The sequence below is a fragment of the Chlorocebus sabaeus genome, chromosome 1 (genome assembly GCF_047675955.1).
Source record: "Chlorocebus sabaeus isolate Y175 chromosome 1, mChlSab1.0.hap1, whole genome shotgun sequence".
NCBI lineage: Eukaryota > Metazoa > Chordata > Mammalia > Primates > Cercopithecidae > Chlorocebus > Chlorocebus sabaeus.
In genome coordinates this window covers 71,249,678-71,271,452 of record NC_132904.1, presented here as the reverse complement: position 1 = coordinate 71,271,452, position 21,775 = coordinate 71,249,678, and the positions used below count along the sequence as shown (strand labels likewise).

At 40.4% G+C, this 21,775-nt stretch overlaps 1 protein-coding gene across 1 annotated transcript in view; it reads right to left on the bottom strand.

Moving 5' to 3' along the window:
* RNF169 (ring finger protein 169) overlaps nt 1-21,203 on the bottom strand; it is a 92,224-nt gene extending 71,021 nt beyond the window's left edge. The window contains exon 1 of the mRNA XM_008020153.3: nt 20,681-21,203. Coding sequence (XP_008018344.2) covers nt 20,681-21,158 — 478 coding nt within the window. The 5' untranslated portion in view covers nt 21,159-21,203. The remainder of the gene's footprint in view (nt 1-20,680) is intronic.
* Nucleotides 21,204-21,775: the final 572 nt, after the last annotated feature.

The window sequence follows — 21,775 nt, the reverse complement described above, 5'->3', positions numbered from 1 at the left end:
TAAGGCAAAAGTGAATTTACTAAAGTCAGTCTCATTATCATCAACTTTAGATTAACACAGTCCAATCTTTTGAGGTTGCATTGTGATAGTTTTATAGAACTAAACACTAGAAAATTACAAGAGAAATGGCAAAACAGAAGGAAGGGAAAATAAGTCCATAAACACCAAAACTGAACACGAGTTGTCTTCGGGCTTACAAATTCAGTTGTACATACATGTGAGGAGAAAGACTGGCATGATGGAAGTTCATGCAAAAAATAAAAAAGAACAATTTTTGTTTTGCCTGCCAATACAACCTTTGGCATCATTAATAAGAATTTAGCACTCAGATGGGAAGACAGTAAGTCATGTTATACTTGGCTCTGGTCAGGAATTAAAGTATCAGGTTTTCTGAGTGGCATATTTAAAGATGACTAGAATGGTTAAGGAATCATGACATATAAAGAAAAACTTTCCAGCTTTTTAGGAATTTTTCCTTCATTAAATATTTACTGAGTGTCTAATACATTCCAGATACCATATTAATTGTTAAAGACATAATCCCTGACCTCAAAGGGCTCAGTGTAGTGACAGAGACAGACATATAAATAAAGAACTTTAACCCAGTGAAATGAGGGATTCACAAGATCAAATGATGGCAAAAATGAAGGAAGAATCAACTCACGTTTGAGTGAGAAAACATTTTACCGAGCACTTACGTTTCACTTGGGTCTTAAAGGATGAGTATAAATTTGCCAGGTAGGTAAGAAAGAAGAGTATTCCAGGCAGAATAATCATAGGTGAGGAATATCAGAAAGGCTTCAAAAAGCATATGATATTCCAAGAACTCTGAATAGTATGATAAAACCAGAATCTTGGGGAAGGAAAAAAACAGAACAAAGAGATGAATATGATGAGTTTAATCTAAAAACTTAGAAGTAATCATGGTCTCTAAATACTTGAATACTGAAACTAGGGAAGCAGATTTTGATTCACTAAAAAAGAAAACTTTCAAACGATTAAAATTGTCCAAAACTATCTCTCTTTGACTAGAACAAAAAATAAAAATAAAAATTGTCCAAAAATATAGAGCAGGGAGTACAAAGTAATCAGAATGGGAGAAATATCCCTATTAATAGATATGATCAATACCTCCACAGGTGTTCAGACCTCATCTTCCTTACTTGGCTCATTCCATTTCCTCCACGCTCTCCAGCAGCATCAATTTCTTCCTCTCTACTATGATAATATACAAATCTAAAATATAAACATGACTTGATATCATCTATCTTAATATATAGATTATATATATAGATAATAGATGATATCTTGATATCATCTATCTATCATCTATCTTAAAAATAAAACATTCTTGGGCTCTTGTCCCCACTGTAGGTACTGACCCATTTATCTGCCCCCATTACTGCAAATTCCTCCAAAGAATTGTCTAAATATTATATTCACTGTTTCTGCTTTCTCATTTCTTTTTTGTTTGAGATAGAGTCTCACTCTGTCGTCCAGTCTCTGTCACCCAGTCTTGAGATGGAATCTCCCTCTGTCAGCTCACTGCAACCTCTGCCTCCCAGGTTCAAGCAATCCTCCCACCTCAGCCTCTCAAGTAGACAGGATTGTATCACCACGCCTGACTAATTTTTTTTGTATTTTTAGTAGAGACGGGGTTTCACCATGTTGGCCAGGCTGGTCTTAAACTCCTGACCTCAAGTGATCCGCCCGCCTTGGCCTCCCAAAGTGCTAGGATTACAGGCGTGAGCCACTGCACCCAGCCTTGCTTTCTCATTTCTAATGCTCACCGTAATTCACTCTATTAGGGCCTTTTCTTTGTCCTACCACATTACCAAAACTGCTCTTAATAAAGTCAAAGTCACCAAGAAAGACTTCCAAGGTACCCCAGGGTACATATACAATATAAGCACAAGAGTTCCATGAATAAGTTGAATCTGATATACAAACAGAATCTTTACTTAGCCTAAAAACTAGGGATCTTTAAAATTAAAATATCTAATACTAGCCTTATTTAAGCTATCAATCTGGGATAAATTGGCTCAGCTTCAGCTTTTTTTTTTTTTCCCCCCCCGAAACAGGGTCTCACTGTCATCCAGGCTGGAGTGTAGTGGTGTCATCTCGGCTCACTGCAGCCTTAACCTCCTGGGTTCACGCGATCCTGCTGCCTCAGCCTCCTGAGTAGCCGGAATTATAGGCGTGTGCCACCATGCCTGGCTAATTTGTGTGTGTGTGTGTGTGTTTTCAGCAGAGACAGGGTTTCACCATGTTGGCCAGGCTGGTCTCGAACTCCTGGCCTCAAGTGATCTGCCTGCCTCGGCCTCCCAAAGTGCTGGGATTACAGGCATGAGCCACCGCACCTGGACAGCTTTAGCTTAACATTCTTTCACAGAGGTTTGTGTCTTACTCATCTTTGTATCCCTAGCACCTGGCAGAGTGCTTGGCGCAAATATGTGGTATGTGCTCCCTGAGGGTGTACAAAATGAATGACTGCATATAACAACAGTTAACATTGATCAGGTATTTACTTTCTATAAGCACTTTACACATATCATTTCATTTAATCCTCACAACTCTGCAAAATAACTCCCATTATCCTCATACTAAAAAAGAAGAAATTTAGGCACAGAATTTAAGAGGCTTGCCCAAAGCCACACAGCTACTAAGTGGTAGAACCAGTATGCAAACTCAGATCCACTAACTTCCAATCCTGTGTCCTTTCCAGAATGCTATTTAGGATGCAAAATGTTTTTATACTGAAGTATTTAGTGAAAAATTTTCTATCTCCTGCAGGCATTTTACAACCCTTCTGACCTCATCAGAAAAGTAAACATCTAAGAATATTATTGTGCTTGGGATTCAGTAGGTGAAACATCCAGGCAAGCTCACAAAGAAAACTGGCCTGGTGGTGCATTTGCACAAATGACCATCTTTCTTTCTCCTTTCATTCATATTTAGCTTATACTGTACAATTATCATCTTATTTTATATTATCCTAAGTGCTATAATCAAACCATCTAAGCTGATAAACACATATGAGACACTTTAGAGAGGTATTAGAGAAAGAAATGCAACACAACAGTAAATCTCAGTCAATGAATTGATCAGGTTGGTGTTAAAGATTGACTAGTTGAGAAATTCTGAATTGAGGCTACAATGAAGTCATTTATTACACAAATATTTATGAACCTACTACTTGCCAGATACTGCAGCACCATGGAAATTTAGGCCATCCTCCCAAAATCCTACCCCAGGTCTCGGCATTTCAGGCCAAATCTCCTAGTCACCAAAAGCTCAGTTTAAGTTCTTAGAAAGTACAAAAAACAAGTACTTTTTCACTAGCAAATGTGATAAAATATTTGTATGACTGGATTCCCAAACCAATATGTATCTATTTTGACAGTACATCTCCATTACAGATTAAATATTTCTATTGTTACTAACATTTATTGATGACATACTATGGACTATTAGTACCTAACCAATAGCTTTGAAACTTTTAATACAATCCACAATAAGAAATACATTTTACATCAATCCCCAGTACATGTGAAACTGAAACAAATGGTTCATTATGCTAATATCTATTCTAGTCCTTTAAAAAAATGCTAATCTTATCCCATTAATCTGATTTTACTGTTTAAATATCACTATGAAACACTTAATATTGATTATCCTATTTAAACCTTACAACAATCCTTTGAGGCTGTTACCATTATTATCTCCACTTACAAATATGGAAGCTGAGGCTCGGAAAAGCTAAATGTTCTACTCAAAGTCAAAAAATTAGCTAAGTAACTGAGGGAGCAGAATTTAAACCAGGCAGTTGGCTATGCAACTCATAGGGCAAAAAAAAAGGTTCACAGTATAGGGCCCAGCACGGCTCAATACATAAAGTTTAAAACAAAAAACAAAAAACACAGCACCCCTAGTAAATTAACATTTACTGAAGGATTAAGTGCCAAGTACTGTGCTAGGGGTTTCCACACATATTCTTATTTAAGCTTTACAATAACCCTGTGTGGTTGTAGTGTTTACTTTTTACAGACCAGAAAACTGAAACCTCTCAAGGATGTTAATTAAGCAGCTTTGTCAGGGTCAATGAGAAAAACTGGCAGAACTGAGATTCAAATCCAGATTTTCTGATTTCAAATTCATTGCCCTTCCCTAAAACACATGACCTGCATAAATAAAAGTAATTTTTTTTTTTAAAAGACCCATTTTTCCCTTAGATCAGGCAAAGGAATCATTCATAGAACTAATTCAAATTACATCAAGAAAGTTAAAACTTTCTATTTTCCAGACTAGTTTATACATTACAGAAGCATTTTCCACAATGCTGAATACAGAATCAGTATCCCTTATCTGAAATGTTGGGGACCATCAGTGTTTCGGACTTTCTTTGGATTTTTTAATATTTGTATATACGTAATGAGTTTTCTTAAGGATAGAAACCAAGTCTAAATACGAAATTGATTTATGTTTTCTTGTTTTAAATTATTTTGTAGAGAGAAGGTCTTGATGTTGCCCAAGCTGGTCTTGAACCCCTGGCCTCAAGCAATTCTCCTACCTCGGCCTCCCAAAGTATTGGGATCATAGGCATGAGCCACCACGCCCAGCCCATTTATGTTCCATATATACCTTATATACATAGCCTGGAGGTAATTTTGTATATTTTTCTTTTTTTATAAAGACAAAAGTCTTGCCCTGTCACCCAGGTTAGAAGGTAGTGATACAATCATAGCTCTCTGCAGCCCCAAACTCCTGGGCTCAAGCAATCCTCCCACCTCAGCCTCCTGAGTAGCTGGAACTACAGGTGTGCACCAACACACTTGGCTAATTTTTTTCACTTTTATAGAGACAAGGGTCTCCTTATATTGCCCAGGCTGGTCTTGAACTCCTAGCCTCAAGTGATCATCCCACCTCAGCCTCCAGAGTAGCTGGGATTACAGGCACAAGCCACTGTGACCAGCTAATAATTAAAATCGTTTTGTGCATGAAACAAAGTCTGTGTTAATTACTTACATGTAGAATTTTCCACTTGTCATGTCAGCACGTACAGTTTCAGATTTTGGCACATTTTGGATTTCAGATTTTCAGTTAGGGATATTCAATCTGTAGTAGACAGAGCCAAAGACTCAAAAGCAAGCCAAGACCAAGACTATACAAAACTAGCCCAAATCTACTTTAAGTGATGGCAAAAAAAAATTACTACAACTAGTATTTCCCCAACAAGTTACCTTATATGTTAGTATGACTAAGTATCAAAAATGCACATGGAGGCTGGGCATGGTGGCTCATACCTGTAATCCCAGCACTTTGAGAGACTGAGGCAGGAGGATTGCTTGAACCCAGGAGTTCAATAATGAAAGAAGAAATAATGGGTAAGAGAAACCTGCAATTGTAAGATTAAAGTGTACTGATTTAATTGATTTATTATAGAATTCTGTTATTCCTAGTCGTTTAATGAAAACACACTAGCCAAGAGGCTATATGTATGCAAAGTACTGTATAACACAGGAAATAAACATATTCATGTAGATTATTCACAGAGGAACTGCAAGCAGTTATTTTGAAAAAATGAAGAGCTACTGGTAGATATGTTTAGATGTCAGTAACCATGTATCCCCAAAATTTAACAATTTGGGGGATTATCTTTCATATCTACAGCTAAAATGAACAAATGGCTTCAGTAATACTAAGCCTGGCCTCTACCTTCTCCTATGAATTATAATTCTTATATCCATAAGCTGCTTTCTACCAAGATGAGACAAATATTTCCAGTCCCTGGAAAAGCTAGTGGCAATTTATAAGCAAACTGGCAGCTTACTGTTCCTGCAGTATACATCAAATAAAGAAATATGATGGCTATCGCCTAGATTCTCAAGTTCTGCCCAAAGCCCAGGAATGGGCTCTCCAAGAGTACCCTGAATTCAAATTCTGAGTAAAATCTGTTCTGCTCTTGGTTCTTACAATTGTACTTTCCCTTTTTCATGCACTCTATTTCCTTCCTTTCATTATCAAACTGTGAAACAGTAGTCTAAAGCCAGGCATGGTGGCTCACACCTGTAATCCCAGCACTTTGAGAGACTGAGGCAGGAGGACTGCTTGAACCCAGGAGTTCAAGACCAGCCTAGGCAACATGGTGAGACCCTGCATAGTACTAAAAACACAAAAAATTAGCCGGGCGTGGTGGCACATGCCTATAGTCCCAGCTACTTTGGAGGTGGGAGGATCGATTGAGCCTGAAAAGTAGAGGCTGTAGTGCACCATGATTTCACCACTGAACTCCAGCCTGGATGACAGAGGAAGACCTTGTTGGGGGTACAGGGAGAGTCGAGTCTATATTGGCTGATTGTTTCTTCATTTCTCACTCAACCTATTGAAATGACTCCTATCTTTTGCACTTACATAAATGGCATCAAAGGATACATATTCTTTTGCAACTTTTCCTTTTGCAAATATTTTTCCAGATTTATCCATGTTGATATATACCCAGTTCATTCATTGTAACAGCTGTAGAAACTAATTTATCCCTTCTCCTATCAAAGACAACTGTTACTACATTTTCCAGTACTACAGTGCTGTAATGTGAGCATCATTGTGTGGGTGCATATGTACATAAGAGTTTCACTATGGCACACACCTATTAATGGAATCTCTGCACAGCAAGGAATCTGTCTCTTCAACCTTACTAGATATGGCCAAACTGCTCTCCAACATGGTTGCATGGCAACTTATACTCCTCCAGCAGTATATACGTGCTCATTAATTATAATTAATCAATTACAAATTATAGCAGTCTGATGGCATCGCATCACTGGTTTAATTTGCATTTCCCTGATTACTAATGATATTGTGTATCATTCCAGATGTTTACTGGTCTTTCAGTTTCCTTCTTTTATGAAATGCCTATTCAAATCTTCTCACCATTTTTCTAATAAGGTATCTGTCTTAGTGATTTGTAGTTCATATATGTTGGATATCAATCTTTTGTCAGTTATTTCACTGCAAGTATCTTCTCCCAGCCTCTGGTTGGTCTTCTTAATCTCTTTTTCTGTTTCTGGTGTGTTTGTTGTTTTCTGTTTCTTTTGAGGCAGGGTGTCGCTTCTGTCACCCAGGTTAGAGTGCTCACTGCAGCCTGAAACTTCTGGACTCAAAGTATCCTTCCACCTCAGTCTCCTGAATAGCTGGGTCTACAGGCACGCCCCACGACGCCTGCCTACATTTTTATATTTTTTGTAGAGACAAAGTCTCCCCATGTTGCCGAGGCTGGTGTTGAACTCCTGGCTCAAGCAATCCTCCCACCTCAACCTCCCAAAGTGCTGGGATTATAGGCAAGAGCCACCATGCCCGGCCCAATTTTTAATTTTAATGTGGTCATATTATCAGTCTTTACGTTTTGTGTTTGTTTGAAAGTCCTTCTCTACTCCATTTTCATAGAGATACTCCCAGCATTTTCTAAGTTTCACAGTTTGACTTTTAATCCATTTACAACTTTTTTTTTTTTTTTGAGACAGAGTCTAGCTCTGTCACCCAGGCTGGAGTGCAGTGGCATGATCTCAGCTCATTACAGCCTCTGCTTCCCGGGTTAAAGCGAATCTCCTGCCTGTACCTCCTGAGTAGCTGGGACTACAGGCATGCGCCACCACGCCTGGCTAATTTTTGTATTTTTAACAGAGACAGGGTTTCACCATGTTGGCCAGGCTGGCCGTAAACTCCTGACCTTGAGTGATCCACCCACCTCAGCCTCCCAAAGTGCTGGGATTACAGGCGTGAGCCACCATGCCTGGTTCTACAAATAATTTTTTGTATATGGTGCTAAAGATCTATTTTTTTTCTTGTTTTCTGTAAGGTTAGCTAACTAACCATGACAAGTAAAAATGACACCTTTACCCCAGTGACTTGTAATGGCCACCCATTATCCACCAAATTTAAACATATGAGGGCATGTTTCTATGCTCTTTAATTTTAAAATCAGTTATTCAACCACCCTGATACTAATACCTCACTGTCTTAATTAATATGGCTTTAAACAGCTTGATATTTGAGAAAGCAAATCCATCCATCATGTTCTTCAAAATGGTCTTGACTATTCTTGGCCACTAATCATCCTTATTAATAAATTCCACTTTAAAAGCAAAGACAGTGGCTGGGTACAGTGGCTCACACCTGTAATCTCAACACTCCGGACAGGCCAAGGCAGGGGGATACACTGAAGACAGGAGATCAAGACCTGCCCTGGTAACATAGTGAAACCCCATCTCTATTTTTAAAAAATAAAAAAGAATTGGGAGGCTGAGGAGAGCAGATCACAGGGTCAGGAGACTGAGACCATCTTGGCTAACATGGTAAAACCCCGTCTGTACTAAAAAAAATAATAATAATACAAAAAATTGACCAAGCATGGTGGTGGGCACCTGTAGTCCAAGCTACTCGAGAGGCTGAGGCAGGAGAATGGCGTGAACCCGGGAGGTGCAGGTTGCAGTGAGCCGAGATCATGCCACTGCACTCCAGCCTGGGGGACAGAGCGAGACTCTGTCTCAAAAAAAAATAAAAATAAAAAATAAAAATAAAAAAGAATTAGCCAGATGCGGTGGCTCATGCCTGTAGTCCCAGCTACTCAGGAGGCTTGATTGAACCTGGCAGGTGGAGGTTGCAGTGAGCCAAAATAACGCCACTGAACTCCAGCCTGGGCAACAGAGTAAGACTCTGTCTCAAAAGAATAAAAAATAAAAAAAGAAAGTTTCTTTCTCCTATTCCACAAGTTCTAGTTTTTTTTAAATAATGAATGATAAATTTTGTCAAATGCTATTTTGAGCCATCTATTGCAATGACCATATAGTTTTACTCTCCTTTAGTTTGTTAATATGGTGAATTACATTAGATTCTTAATGTTAAGCCAAACTCCTGTTCTTCAAATAACTGCTACTTGGTTGTGATTTTCTAGAAAAATACTACTAGATTCAGTCTACGTTTCACCTGAGATTTTAAAAATCTGTGTTCATGCCAGGTGTGGTGATTCACGCCTGTAATCCCAGCACTTTGGGAAGCAGAGGCAGGAGGATCGCTTGAGGTCAGAAGTTAAGACCAGCCTGAGCAACACAGTGAGACCCCCATCTCCACAAAAAAATAGAAAAAAAAAGAAATAAAAAGATAAAAAATAATTTAAAAAAAATCTCTGTTCATGAGAGTTGCCTGTACTTTTCCTTTTTCATACAGTTCTTGTGTGAATTTGTTATCAAGTTGTAAAAGCCCCCAAAACAAGTCTGGAAACATTTTATTTATTCCCTGGAACCATCCATCCTTCCATATTTGGGTAATCATCTGTGCCTGGTACTTCTTCAATGGACAGTATTTCTTCTTGCTTTTTTTATGGAAGAGTTTCAAATATATTATTAGAGAAACCAGTAAAATGAACTACCACAAATCATCCAGCTTCAGCCATCAATCATTAGCAATCTTATTTTCTATCCTCCCCCAGTCAATACCTGCTCCCTATCTCCTGGAACAAATTTGAAGTTATTTTGAAGCAAATCCCAGTCATCATATCATCTTGGCTATAAACATTTTTAACATCTAAGAGAATGATTATTTTAAAATATATAACCAGAAAACTACTGTCACACTAAAAATGTAAGTCTTTAATTAACCAACAAATATCCAGCTGGCATTCAAATTCTCATCAAATGTTTTCATACAGTTTTTTCAAATCAGGACCCAAGTAAGTTCATACACTTAAACTGGTTGTATCTTTTAATCCATGGGTCACCCCTCTATTGCTTTTTTTCTGTAATTTATTTGTGTAAGAAAGTGGGTCATTTGTCCCTTAGTGTCCCCATGTTCTGCATTTGGTTCATTGTGTCCACATGGTGGTATTACTTAGTGGGCAGATTTTACTCTTTGCTAATTAGTTACGTTTCTAGTCCTATTTTCTATATATTCTTGAGTCAGTTGTGATGTTATACTTTTCCACAAAACTATTTTATCCAATTTTTCAAATTCATGGGCAGAAAGTTTTCCATATTCTATATTTATAGGTTTTTTAAAATCTTCATTATATCTGTAGTTCTATTCCCTTTTTCATTCCTAACATTTATGCCTTTTCTTTGATCAATATTGCCAGCGGTTAGGGTTATAGATCTTAATCTTTTCAATGAATTAGATTTTGGCCTTGCTAATTCTTTTGTTTTCTATTCCATTAATTTCTGCTCTTTATTCTTTCCTATCTTCTACTTCCTTTGGGTTTAATCTGCTGTTACTTTTTTAACTTCTTCAGTTGATCCCTTGATTTTGTTCTTTTTTTTTTTTTTTTTTTTTTTGAGACATTGCCCAGGCTGGAGTTGTTGCCCAGGCTGGAGTGCAATGCTGCGGTCTCAGCTCACTATAACCTCCATATCCTAGGTTCAAGCAATTCTCCTCCTCAGCCTCCCAAGTAGCTGGGATTACAGGCACCCGCCACCATACTTGGCTAATTTTGTGTATTTTTAGTAGAGACGGGGTTTCACCATGTTGACCAGGCTGGTCTGAAATTCCTGACCTCAGATGATCCACCAGCCTCAGCCTCCCAAAGTGCTGGGATTGCAGGCGTGAGCCACCACGCCCGCTGGTTTTGTTCTTTACCGACGTTATTTAAATTTTGGTTTTTTTCCAATTTCCAAACATGAATTGGAGGGGGAATTGGTTATCTTTTCATTATTAATTTCTAATTTTACTATACTACAGTCAGATAAGATGGTTTATATATCTCTCATATTTGTCACAAACTTCCTTTCTGCCTAAATGAATCTAGGAAAAATTACATAAATGTTGCATATTTGTTTAAAAAGAATGCATGCTCTCTAATCTAGGAGGTGTATGGTTCTATATATGTGTAGTAGGTCAAGCTATATATTGTATTTCTTTTCAGGATTAACCCTATTCGTTTTGAGACAGGATCTCGCTCTGTCACCTAGGTTGGAGTGCAGTGACACGAACACAGCACACTGCAGCCTCGACCTCCTGGGCTCAAGCAATTCTCCTGCCTCAGGCTCCTGTATTGCTGGGACCACAGGCGCATACCACCACATCTGGCTAACATGATTTATCATCTGGCTAAATGAGAGACAGGGTCTCATTTTTTTGCCCAGGTTGATCTCGAACTCCCGGACTCAAATGATCCTCCCACCTCGGCCTCCCAAAGTGATGAGATTAGGATGAGCCACCGCGTCCAGTCTACCTGTAAATGTTTAATGTGCATCTGACTTAAAGCCTAAAGTTGATCAATATCTCTATCTTCTTACTGAACTACGTTATGTATAGATAGAATTTTAGAAATCTGTAATGAGAATCACTTTTCTCCCCGCTTACATTTTATCCTTGCCCAGTATTTTAGTTTTGTCTTGGTTTTAGCCCCTACACATCAGTCATAATTATTTTGTTTTATACAGTCAACATTAGCTTAGACTACCTACTGACTTCTTTCTTCACCACAACCTCTTATATCCTATTTTCTCCCCTAAGTTACATTTTTCTTCCTGCACTATATGCTTTAGGTTTATAATAGTACTTTTAGAAAGTGTGGTAAATTCTCTTTTTCCTGTCTGAAAATATTTTTATTTTGCTCTTACTTTTTTTTTTTTTTTTTGAGATGGAGTTTTGCTCATGGTTGCTCAGGCTGGAGTGCAGTGGTGTGATTTCAGCTCACTGCGTCCTGGGTTCAAGCAATTCTCCTGCCTCAGCCTCCCAGTGATTACAGGCATGCGCCACAACGCCCGGCTAATTTTTTGTATTTAGTAGAGACAGGGTTTCAACATGTCAGGCTGGTCTTGAACTCCTGACCTGAGGCGATCCGCCCACCTCAGCCTCCCAAAGTGCTGGGACTACAGGCATGCACTAACGCGCCCGGCGCCCTTACGCTTATAACTTACCTGAATATGAAATTCAGATCTCTCTCAAGGCTGAAGATATTACTCAATTTTCTTCTGGTCTCTCTTATAGCTTAAAAGATATATGCTCTCAGTCTGATTACTGCTCCTTTGTCTTTTCTTTTTGGTTATACTTAATAGTCTTTGGTGTTCTGAAGTTTCACTGCAATGTGTTTAGTTGTGAGGTTTTGTTGCTGCTTTTCTGTTGTTAATTCTTACAGGTGCAGTGGCTCACGCCTGTAAAGTCAACACTTTGGGAGGCCAAGGTGGGAGGATCACTTGAGCCTGGGAGGTCAAGGCTGCAGCAAGTTATGACCACACCACTGTACTCAAGCCTGAGCTACAGAGCAAGACCTTGTCTCAAAACAAAAACAAAAAACCTCTTGCTAGGGCCTCATGAGACTCGAACCTAAGGATTCAGGACTTTTTACTAATTCTAAAAAATTATCAAATCATCTTCTCTTCAAATTCCACACCTCCTCCACATTTTTTTTTTCCTCCTGGAAGTACTATTACATGTTGGATCTTCTTGATTTGTTCTTCTCATTTTTCTTCACCTTCTTTCAAATTTTCCTTTATTTATTTGTATTCTTGAGAATTTCCTCATGTCTATGTCCCACCTTACTAATCTCTCTTCATCTGTATAAACTATTGTTTCACTTATTTATGAGATTTTTAACCTTAATGACTATATTTTTCACTATGTTTCATTCTTTTTCAAATGTGCCTGTTTCATAATGCTTTATTCATTTCTTGGGATGTCAATTCTTTAAAGTCTTTAGCCACTTAAAATATGCTAATTTAAATTATCTCTCAAATTGTCACTCTCTTATCCCAGTTCTTGGAGCTATAATCCTCCTGCTTGCTCCTTCTGCTGACTCTCATTTGTGGTACAAAGCCATTTCCTCATGTGTCATCATTTTTAATCGTAAGTTCATCTTCAGTTGGGCTTATTTCTTTTGTAGGAATCCCTTGTGGTCTAAGGTATGGATGTACCTCTCAAAGTCTTGTTTTTCCTGTCTCCAGGTGACCCAGATGTATCACTAGCTTGAAGTCTGTTTTTATATTAATTTCTGAGCCATATAATATAAACCCAGTTCCCAAATGTAAGCAAAGTATAGATCTTGTGCTTCAATTTCCCAGGCAAACTTTTTTCATTTTCTCTTTTCATAGAGCTCAAGCAAATCAAGACAAGATTTCTTGCCATCTCCTTGTGTAATAGGGAAGATTGTTTTTCTAGCCCACCCTTTCACCTAGAGTGCAGCACATAAAAAAATCTCAGCTTTATGCAGAAATCTTCGTTCTGGTTCCTTTTTGTATATGGTTAAAACTCAACCTGCTAGGAAGAGGACACCTGAAATAACCCTTCTCTACACTCCTCACTCTGCTCCAGGGCAATATAGCACAGGGTCAAGGGCTTACAGTTTTGGTTTGTAGTTCCATTTTTGTTTTTGGAAACTGGAGATTTTCCTATCTTTCCTATATATTCAAGAATGCATTTAAAAGAATTGTCATTCTTTATTATGCAGCTTTTGGGCTTTCAGTTTTTGTTTGTAGTTCCATTTTTGTTTTGTTTTGGAAACTGGAGATTTTCCTATTCTGTATATTCAAGAATGCATTTAAAAGAACTGTCATTCTTTATTAGGCAGCTTTTCTGCGTATTTGTGTCAGGAGTTTCAGCCATCTTGCTAAAAAGAGAATTTGGGCTCTCCAATCCATTTGCTACAACACTTCCATAGGAGTGATCTCTCTAAAGTTCAAAGATGAATTCCTCGTTGAAACTCCTCAGTCTATCCTCATTCCTTAGCATTGCACTCAAAGTCCACTATTATTCAGCAACTGCCCATTTCTGCAGTCCCACGTGCTTCCACTCTACCATATGCACTCTATATTCTAACCACTCCTGCTTACAATCCCCAGAACGCTCCTTGTTTCATGCTCCTATGCCTTTAAATGTACTGATTTCCCTCTCTCATCTTTATTCTGATGTCATCCACCTAATGAATACTCATGGTCAAATGTCTGACATTTACTGAAGCCATTCCTGACCCATCCAAACTAGATTATCTTCTTTGTGAAAATACCTTACATTTGTTGAGCGAGCTCTTTATATGCCAAGCATTGTAATAATTCATTTAGTCTTTAACAACAACCTTATGATTTTAATACTATTACTATTCCCATTTTTCAAATGAAGAAACTAAGACACAGAGATTGTTCAATAACATACAGCTATAAATAGCAAAGCTAGAATTTGAACCCAGGTAGTCTGTCTCCAGATTTTCCTTTATTAGCCTGCTCTATTAATATATACTATATTGCCTTCTACAATTATATCTTGCATAACAGCTGTTATAATACTTATCATACTACATTTCAGTTGCATATTTACATCCCAATCTTCCCAACTACACTTTGGGACAGAACCATGCTTTACCTCCTCTATTTGCAGCTCCAGTGCCTAGGCCTAGCACACAAAAGACCCTGAAATGGTTACAAAATGAATGAATGACTGAAGTTAACGCCACAGCCAATGCTTTAGTCCAGGCCCTCTTCATCACTTGCCTAAACTACTAAAACAGTCCCTTAACGACTTCCGGCCTCCAGTTTCTACTCACATCTTTCCTCTTCCAACCAATATATATTGTCTTTCTAAAGCACATTATGATGTCATTCCACCACTTAAAAATCTTGAAGAGTTTTATAGGATAAAGTCCAAAATTATTTTACCCTAATACACAATGGCCTTCATGAGCTAACTTTTTCAGTCTCTTCTCTACTTCCCCACTCCAGTCCACACTCCACCTATATTTAGCTTTTTGCCAATCCCTGAACATCCCAAGCACCTTCAAGCCTTTTTACATGCAGGCTCTTCTACCTGGAATGGACATCCCCTCCTTTCTCATCTGGTGAATAACAAATATCTCCTAAATTCCTGCTGTTCAATCCTGAATTCTGTAAGTTGGAGCTATTCTTCAATAGTAATAATGTTTAGTTGGTAAAGTTGCATGTAATCTCAAGAGCTTTAAAAAACATCTTAGCACAAGGCAAATGTTTCCTGCAGTGGTATAACACATAAGGATACTCTCAAATTCTCGGATATGTGTCATTAAGGATAAAGAAATGAGTCATTTTACATATTTTAAACAAATCCTTACAGACTAGGGAATTCCTGTCCTCTTGCACTACAATCACATGGTTTCATTATTCATTAGTCCTAAATGTAATTTAGGCTGCACACATAGCAAACATTGTCTGTCAACTGAGTAATAAACCAGAACTACTTGCTTTTCACAGAAAGGGGAAATTTTTTAAATGCAGAAATGTTAACCCTAAGTGAACAGGGAAGTTGAGATGGGATGAGAAGGGATAAGTGAGGCACTATCCAAGTGTTCTTTATCTATTCAATTTTCATGTTTTGTTTGTTTTTCAGAGAGAGTCTCGCTCTGTCGCCCAGGCTGGAGTGCAGTGGCACAATCTCAGCTCACTGCAACCTCCGCATCCCTGCCTCAGCCTCCCCAGTAGCTGGGACTACAAGCATGCACCACCACGCCTGGCTAATTTTTGTATTTTTAGTATAGACGGGGTTTCCCCATGTTGGCCAGGCTGGTCTCAAACCCCTGGCCACAAGTGATCTGCCCACCTCTGCCTCCCAAAGTGCTGGGATTACAGATGTGAGCCACCGCGCCTGGCCTATCTATTCAATTTCTGAAAAGCACTTTCAACACCACGAAGAGAAAAAAATTTAAACTGCCAATTTAAAAGATTCACCAGCCTTTGTCTAGCTTTTCTTCAGTCATTACCCACAGCAGAAGAAAAAGAATCCAAAAAAGTAAAAAGGTCTTGGTTTCAAATTCAAAAGCAGTATGATTTGGAATAATCATACTTGATTTTAAACAGACTAAATGAATTCTTAAAATCCATTAATCATTTTTAAATGAAACTTAAGTGTGGCTGCGATGTACAGTTCAAAATCTACCTATGTAAGCCTGTATGGTATGTTTTTTAAATCAACAGATAAGAAATGTCTCTAAATTTAGAATATAAGCTCCATGAGAGAGAGATGTTTAATATTTCATTCACTAATGTTTCCCAAAGACCTGGCACAGAGTAGGCACTTATTACACAATTCCTGAATATTGCTCAAAATGGTCCAAATATTTAATATGTCAATATATACAATGAGTTGTAGATCCTTAAAGAATATGAAGTTGAAGTCTGAGTTCATTCTGAAATGATCATTGATGTAGCCCTTACACACACAGTTTCACAAATCAACAAGAACTGATACTATATCCAAAAGCAAACTGTTAATGCATAGAAGAATTAAATAAAACACATACACAGGGGTCATTAAGGTTCTGAACCTTAAAGTTTGCCAAAAAGGCTGGTAAAGAACAAAAAATGTCACAAGCGCAACCAAAATTTTCAACAAAGCACAAACTCTTTATACTTTTTCCAGACAAAGCAATTCCTAAAAGGCACTGGACTTCAACAAAAGAAAAAAAAAATTAAGAACTTCACTTAAATACCAGTGCATTTACTACAAAATTTCATTTCCAGCAGGCCTGACATTTCCTTTATCAATTGATCCAACTATGTGATGAGAGTACAACTAAGCAATATATCTCCGAATATTACTAAAATTGCTATTAGGCTGGTACAAAAGTAATTTTGGTTTTTGCCATTGAAAGTCATGGCAAAAACCATAATTACTTTTGTGCCAATCTAGTAATTCTGTTGCTGTTTCCACTCATAAAAGTACATTGTAAATATTTATAAAACTGGTATTATTAGTTTTCTTTATTAAAGCTATTATGAACATTTCACTGTGAACTAGGCTGTTTCTGTTGACCCTTTTTTTAATCTACTATTAACTCATGTAAACCCTTACTCTCTTATCTGTTCTGGGCTTCAGTTTTCTCTTCTGTAGAATGAGAGATGTAGATTAAAACAATGGTTCAGATTCTGGTGAAAGCTACTGGTGACTTCTCCATAAAAATGCACATATGCATTTACATAATTATTTATAAACCATTATTTATAATAGCAAAAGACAGGAAACAACCAAAATGTCCACCAATAGGTGGTTAAGTAAATTATGCTATATCCATTCAGTAAAATTCCACACAACCTACTGCTATGGACTTTGATGACGTACTGTTAAACCAAAAAAAAAAAAAAAGTTAACAGAACAGTGTGTATAATATACAACCTTTTGTATAAAAATGGCAAAAAATAAGTGTACTTGAATTTTCACGTAGATCCATAAACTGTGGAAGAACAAACAAGAATCTTTTTTTTTTTTTTCTGAGACAGAGCCTTGCTCTGCCACCAGGCTGGAGTACAGTGGCTTGATGTCAGCTCACTGCAGTCTCTGCCTCCCAGGTTCAAGCGATTCTCCTACCTCAGCCTCCCCAGTAGCTGGAAGTACAGGCGTGCACCACCGCAACTGGCTAATGTTTGTATTTTTAGTAGAGAGAGGGTTTCACCATGTTAGCCAGACTGGTCTTGAACTCCTGACCTCAACTGATCCGCCCGCCTTAGCCTCCCAAAGTGCTAGATTTACAGGCATGAGCCACCATGCCCAGCCCAAGAATCTTCGATGGGAGTGAGAAATAAGGGCGTAAAACTTTTTTTTTTTTTTTTTTAGATGGAGTCTCTCTCTGTCGCCAGGCTGGAGTGCAGTGGCGCGATCTCAGCTCACTACAACCTCCGCCTCTCGGGTTCAAGAGATTCTCCTGCCACAGCCTCCCAAGTAGCTGGGACTACAGGCACGCGCCACCATGCCCAGCTAATTTTTGTATTTTTAGTAGAGATGGGGTTTCACCATGTTGGCTAGACTGGTCTCGATCTCTTGACCTTGTGATCCACCCACCTCAGCCTCCAAAAGTGCTGGGATTACAGGCCTGAGCCACCGCACCCGGCCAAAGGGAATCTTTTCATTGTATACTTTGTTACATTTTTGTTTGAATCCTGTGAATGCACTGCCTATTAAAATGTTTAATTTAAAAATACTGTATATAACTTCAAGAGGATCAGACAACACACTGAAGCTAAAAGATACTTCCTAAGCCTTTTGGAAATATTTTTGTATTCTAAAATTCTTCCACTGAGTAAGCATATAACTGTATACACGAAACAATCCAACAAGAAGAACATTTAAGAAAAACATTTTTCATTTTGGTCCTCAATAAACATATAAAGTAATTGATGAATACTAAGTGACTCAATAGATTCTAATTTGAAATCTCATTTTAGATAATTTCCCTTAATCACTGATAAATTTTATGACAAAAACTTTTTCAAGGGAAAAAGTTTGCACAAATCATCAAGCCAAACTCCCTCTCATGGTTCAAATTCAGAACTGATATTTCACAACGGTCTCCAAGCTTAGAAATCAAAACGAAAATTTCTGGGCTGGGCGTGGTGGCTCACACCTGTAATTCTACCACTTTGGGAGGCTGAGACGGGCGGATCACAAGGTCAGGAGACGGAGACCATCCCGGCCAACATGGTGAAACCCCGTCTCTACTAAAAATACAAAAAATGAGCTGAGCATGGTGGCAGGCGCCTGTCGTCCCAGCTACTCGGGAGGCTGAAGAGAATGGCATGAACCGGGAAGGCGGAGCTTGCAGTGAGCAGAGATCGTGCCACTGCACTCCAGCCTGGGCGACAGAGTGAGACTCTGTCTCGGAAAAAAAAAAAAAAAAGAAAAATTCTATCCTACATGGCCATATAATCACTGGTACTAATAGGGAGACCAGAGAAATACTGTCTTATCTTGTGACCATAACCTCAGAATTTAAAGCAAATTAAGTAGCATATGAAACCATCACACCACATCCACAAAAATAAGGACATCTGGGGAAGGTTTTATCCCTGGTTTGAGCAGGAATAGGATAGAATTGGGTTTTCATCCTTACGCAAGTTACTCAACCTCTCTGGACCTCAAAATGGAAATAAAAGTACTTATCTCATAGGAATGTTGTGAAGCTTAAAAGGAATAACGAGGGCTGAGCATGGTGGCTCACACCTGTAATCCCAACACTTTGGGAGGCAGAGGTGAGCGGATCACTTGACGCCAGGGGTTCGAGACCAGTCTAGCCAACATGGCGAAACCCCGTCTCTACTAAAATTACAAAAATTAGCAAGGCGTGGTGGTGCGTGCCTGTGGTCCCAGCTACACGGCGTAGGTAGGAGAACTGCTTGAACCTGGGAGGCAGAGGTGGCAGTGAGCTGAGAGATTGCGCCACTGCACTCCAGCCTGGGCGACAGAGTGAGACTCGGTCTCAAAAAAAAAAAAAAAAAAAAATTGGGAGGCCAAGGTGGGCCGATCACAAGGTCAGGAGTTCGAGACCAGCCTGGCCAACATAGTGAAACCTCATCTCTACTAAAAATACAAAAAAAAAGAAAAAATAGCCGGGCGTGGTGGTAGGCACCTGTAATCCCAGCTACTCGGGAGGCTGAGGCAGAAGAATCACTTGAACTCGGGGTGGGGGAGGGGGCAGGGGCTGCAGTGAGCTGAGATGGCACCACTGCACTCCAACCCGGGCGACAGTGCGAGACTCTGTCTCAAAAAACAAACAAAAAAAAAGGAGTGACAAGGAACATAGAAAGATGCAGGTCCCCCTCAATCCCAGGAATAAAATAGCCCGATATCCTAGCATAGTGACAGGTGTCTCTGGCGGCTTGAATCAAAACAGAGTGCATTCTAGAACCTGTGGTTTCTAGACGCTGCACTTGTATACACAAGCAATGCCTCTCTTTCCCTGCCGAAAATAACACATGGTAGAATTCCCAAAACAGAAGGTGCAAATATCTGGCCTCTCCTGGTTTATGTTTCTTGAAAATCTCATTCAAGATAAGCATTTTTTATCAAACAGAGCTGTAGATGTTGACTGGGTGTGTCCCCAAAAGGATCCTAAGTTATAACAGTCTTGTTTTATTTTATACAGGGCACTTTTCTATCTAAAAGGTCAGAACCGAGCTGCTGGTGTTAATGGAAAGAAGTTCAAGGCAAGAGTCCTACAACAGACTTTTAATTGCCAGCAAGCCAGCAGGAAACTCACTCTGCCAAGGAGATCGAAGCAGCCCCTGCCAACCCAATCTTTGTTTCCAAAACTTTTAAACCCAAGCCAGTTTTGTTGGGCACTACTGGACTTAGTAATAGTAGTATTACCAATATAAATGGCAGTCACTTACTCCTCCTATGTGCCAAGTTGTGTGCTAAGCATGCATTTTCCAAGATGTATGAAAACAACAGCACATGTGTGCTCCCAACCCCCTCTGCTCTCGAGTCTGAAAAGCTCCCTTCACATCCTCAAATTCAACCTGTCCCCTAAACTCCGGATTCTCCACACCCTTCACTGACCCATTCAGGGCCAGGAGCCACATCTCTCCAAGCAATATGACCCCCAAACTCTTCAAGCAACATTAAACCAAGCACTTCTCTGATCCAAGGCCCCTCCCACTCCCACACACCAATTCCAACCTGCCCCTAACTTGTTCCAACAATTGCTTCCCTCCAAACTTCGGACTTACGTAAGGTGCCGGGAGCCCTCACCGCCCCTCCGCATGCAACGTGCCCGTCCTTAACTCTGAAGTTCAAAATTCACAAACACACTGCACCTGGGCAGAGCCCGGGTTCCAATCCCACGAGAACTCTCCACACCCGCCCGAGTAGGGCCCGGGATTCTCCACCCCCTAACCAGGCCGGGGCAGGGCGCGCTCGGCCTCGCTCCAGACCCCAAGGGGAAGTGGGGAAGCTCCACCTGGCTCCGCAGGCGCGGCACGCGGCTCTTGGTCTGGCCTGGGCCCCACGGCAGCCGCGCCCCCGTCCCGGCGCGGGCGGCAGCGCTCGTCCAGCGCCTCTGCGTCGGCCTGGCCGTCGTCGCGGGCCCGACGGCGGGCCCACCCTGGGCCGCGGGCGCGGCAGCGAGGGCAACCCAGGTCCGCCGCGTCAGCGGCGCGTTGGGAGCAGCCTCGGCACAGCGAGTCGCCGCACGGCAGGGCCGCCGCTTCCCCCGGGGGCTCTAAGCACCCGGCGCAGCCCGATTCCTCCGGCCGCGGCGGCAGCGGCGGCTGCAGCAACGGCGGGGACAACACCAACAGCGAAGGTCCAGAAGCCGGGCCTGGGGCTCCAGTCTTAGCTGCCGCCATCTCGTCACAGCGGCCCCGCCGGCCCCGCCGACTCAGAGCGGCCGCTGCCGCCGCGGAAGAGGCCCGAGTACTCGGACCTGCAGCCGCCATCTTGTTTCCCGTTTGAAGGGAGAGTCGGTTGCGAGGGAGAAGAGTGGCGGGCGGGGCATTGCGCGGTGGGCAGCGCTATCTACATATTCATGAGGGGCGAGGCTTCCGTGAGCCCAAAGCGAGTTCTCCCCAAACCTGATTGGCCACAGGGGATACTTCATTAATATTTATTATTCTTTATATATCCGGTCATCAGCCGCACTCTCAAAAAGTCCTTGCAGTTTCCTTTTACTGAACTGAAAGAGGTGGGAACTGAGGGGCTTTATTGGCTATTCTGAACGATGTTAAACTTTGGTTTACTTATCCTGTAATGCCTTGATAACTGAGGAGAATGTGAGTTACTCAGAAACCTGCCTTAGTGTTCATTTGATGTGAGGGCCTGAGCTCTCTCCTAAGGATGGAGGTAGCTTTGCGACTGAAACCAGGGCCACCGTGGTAGCTGCCAAAAGGAGCAGCCTCTTGTCAGTGCTACCTCCTCATCCTCTCTCTCCATGTCCCTTCCTGAAACTGTGCCCCTTGGCTGGTAAAACCACACTTCCCTGGTTTTTTCCGAGCCCCTTGGCTCCTTCTCAGTCTCCCGTGTTTGGGGCTTCCATGTGGGTGTACTTCTAGGCTCA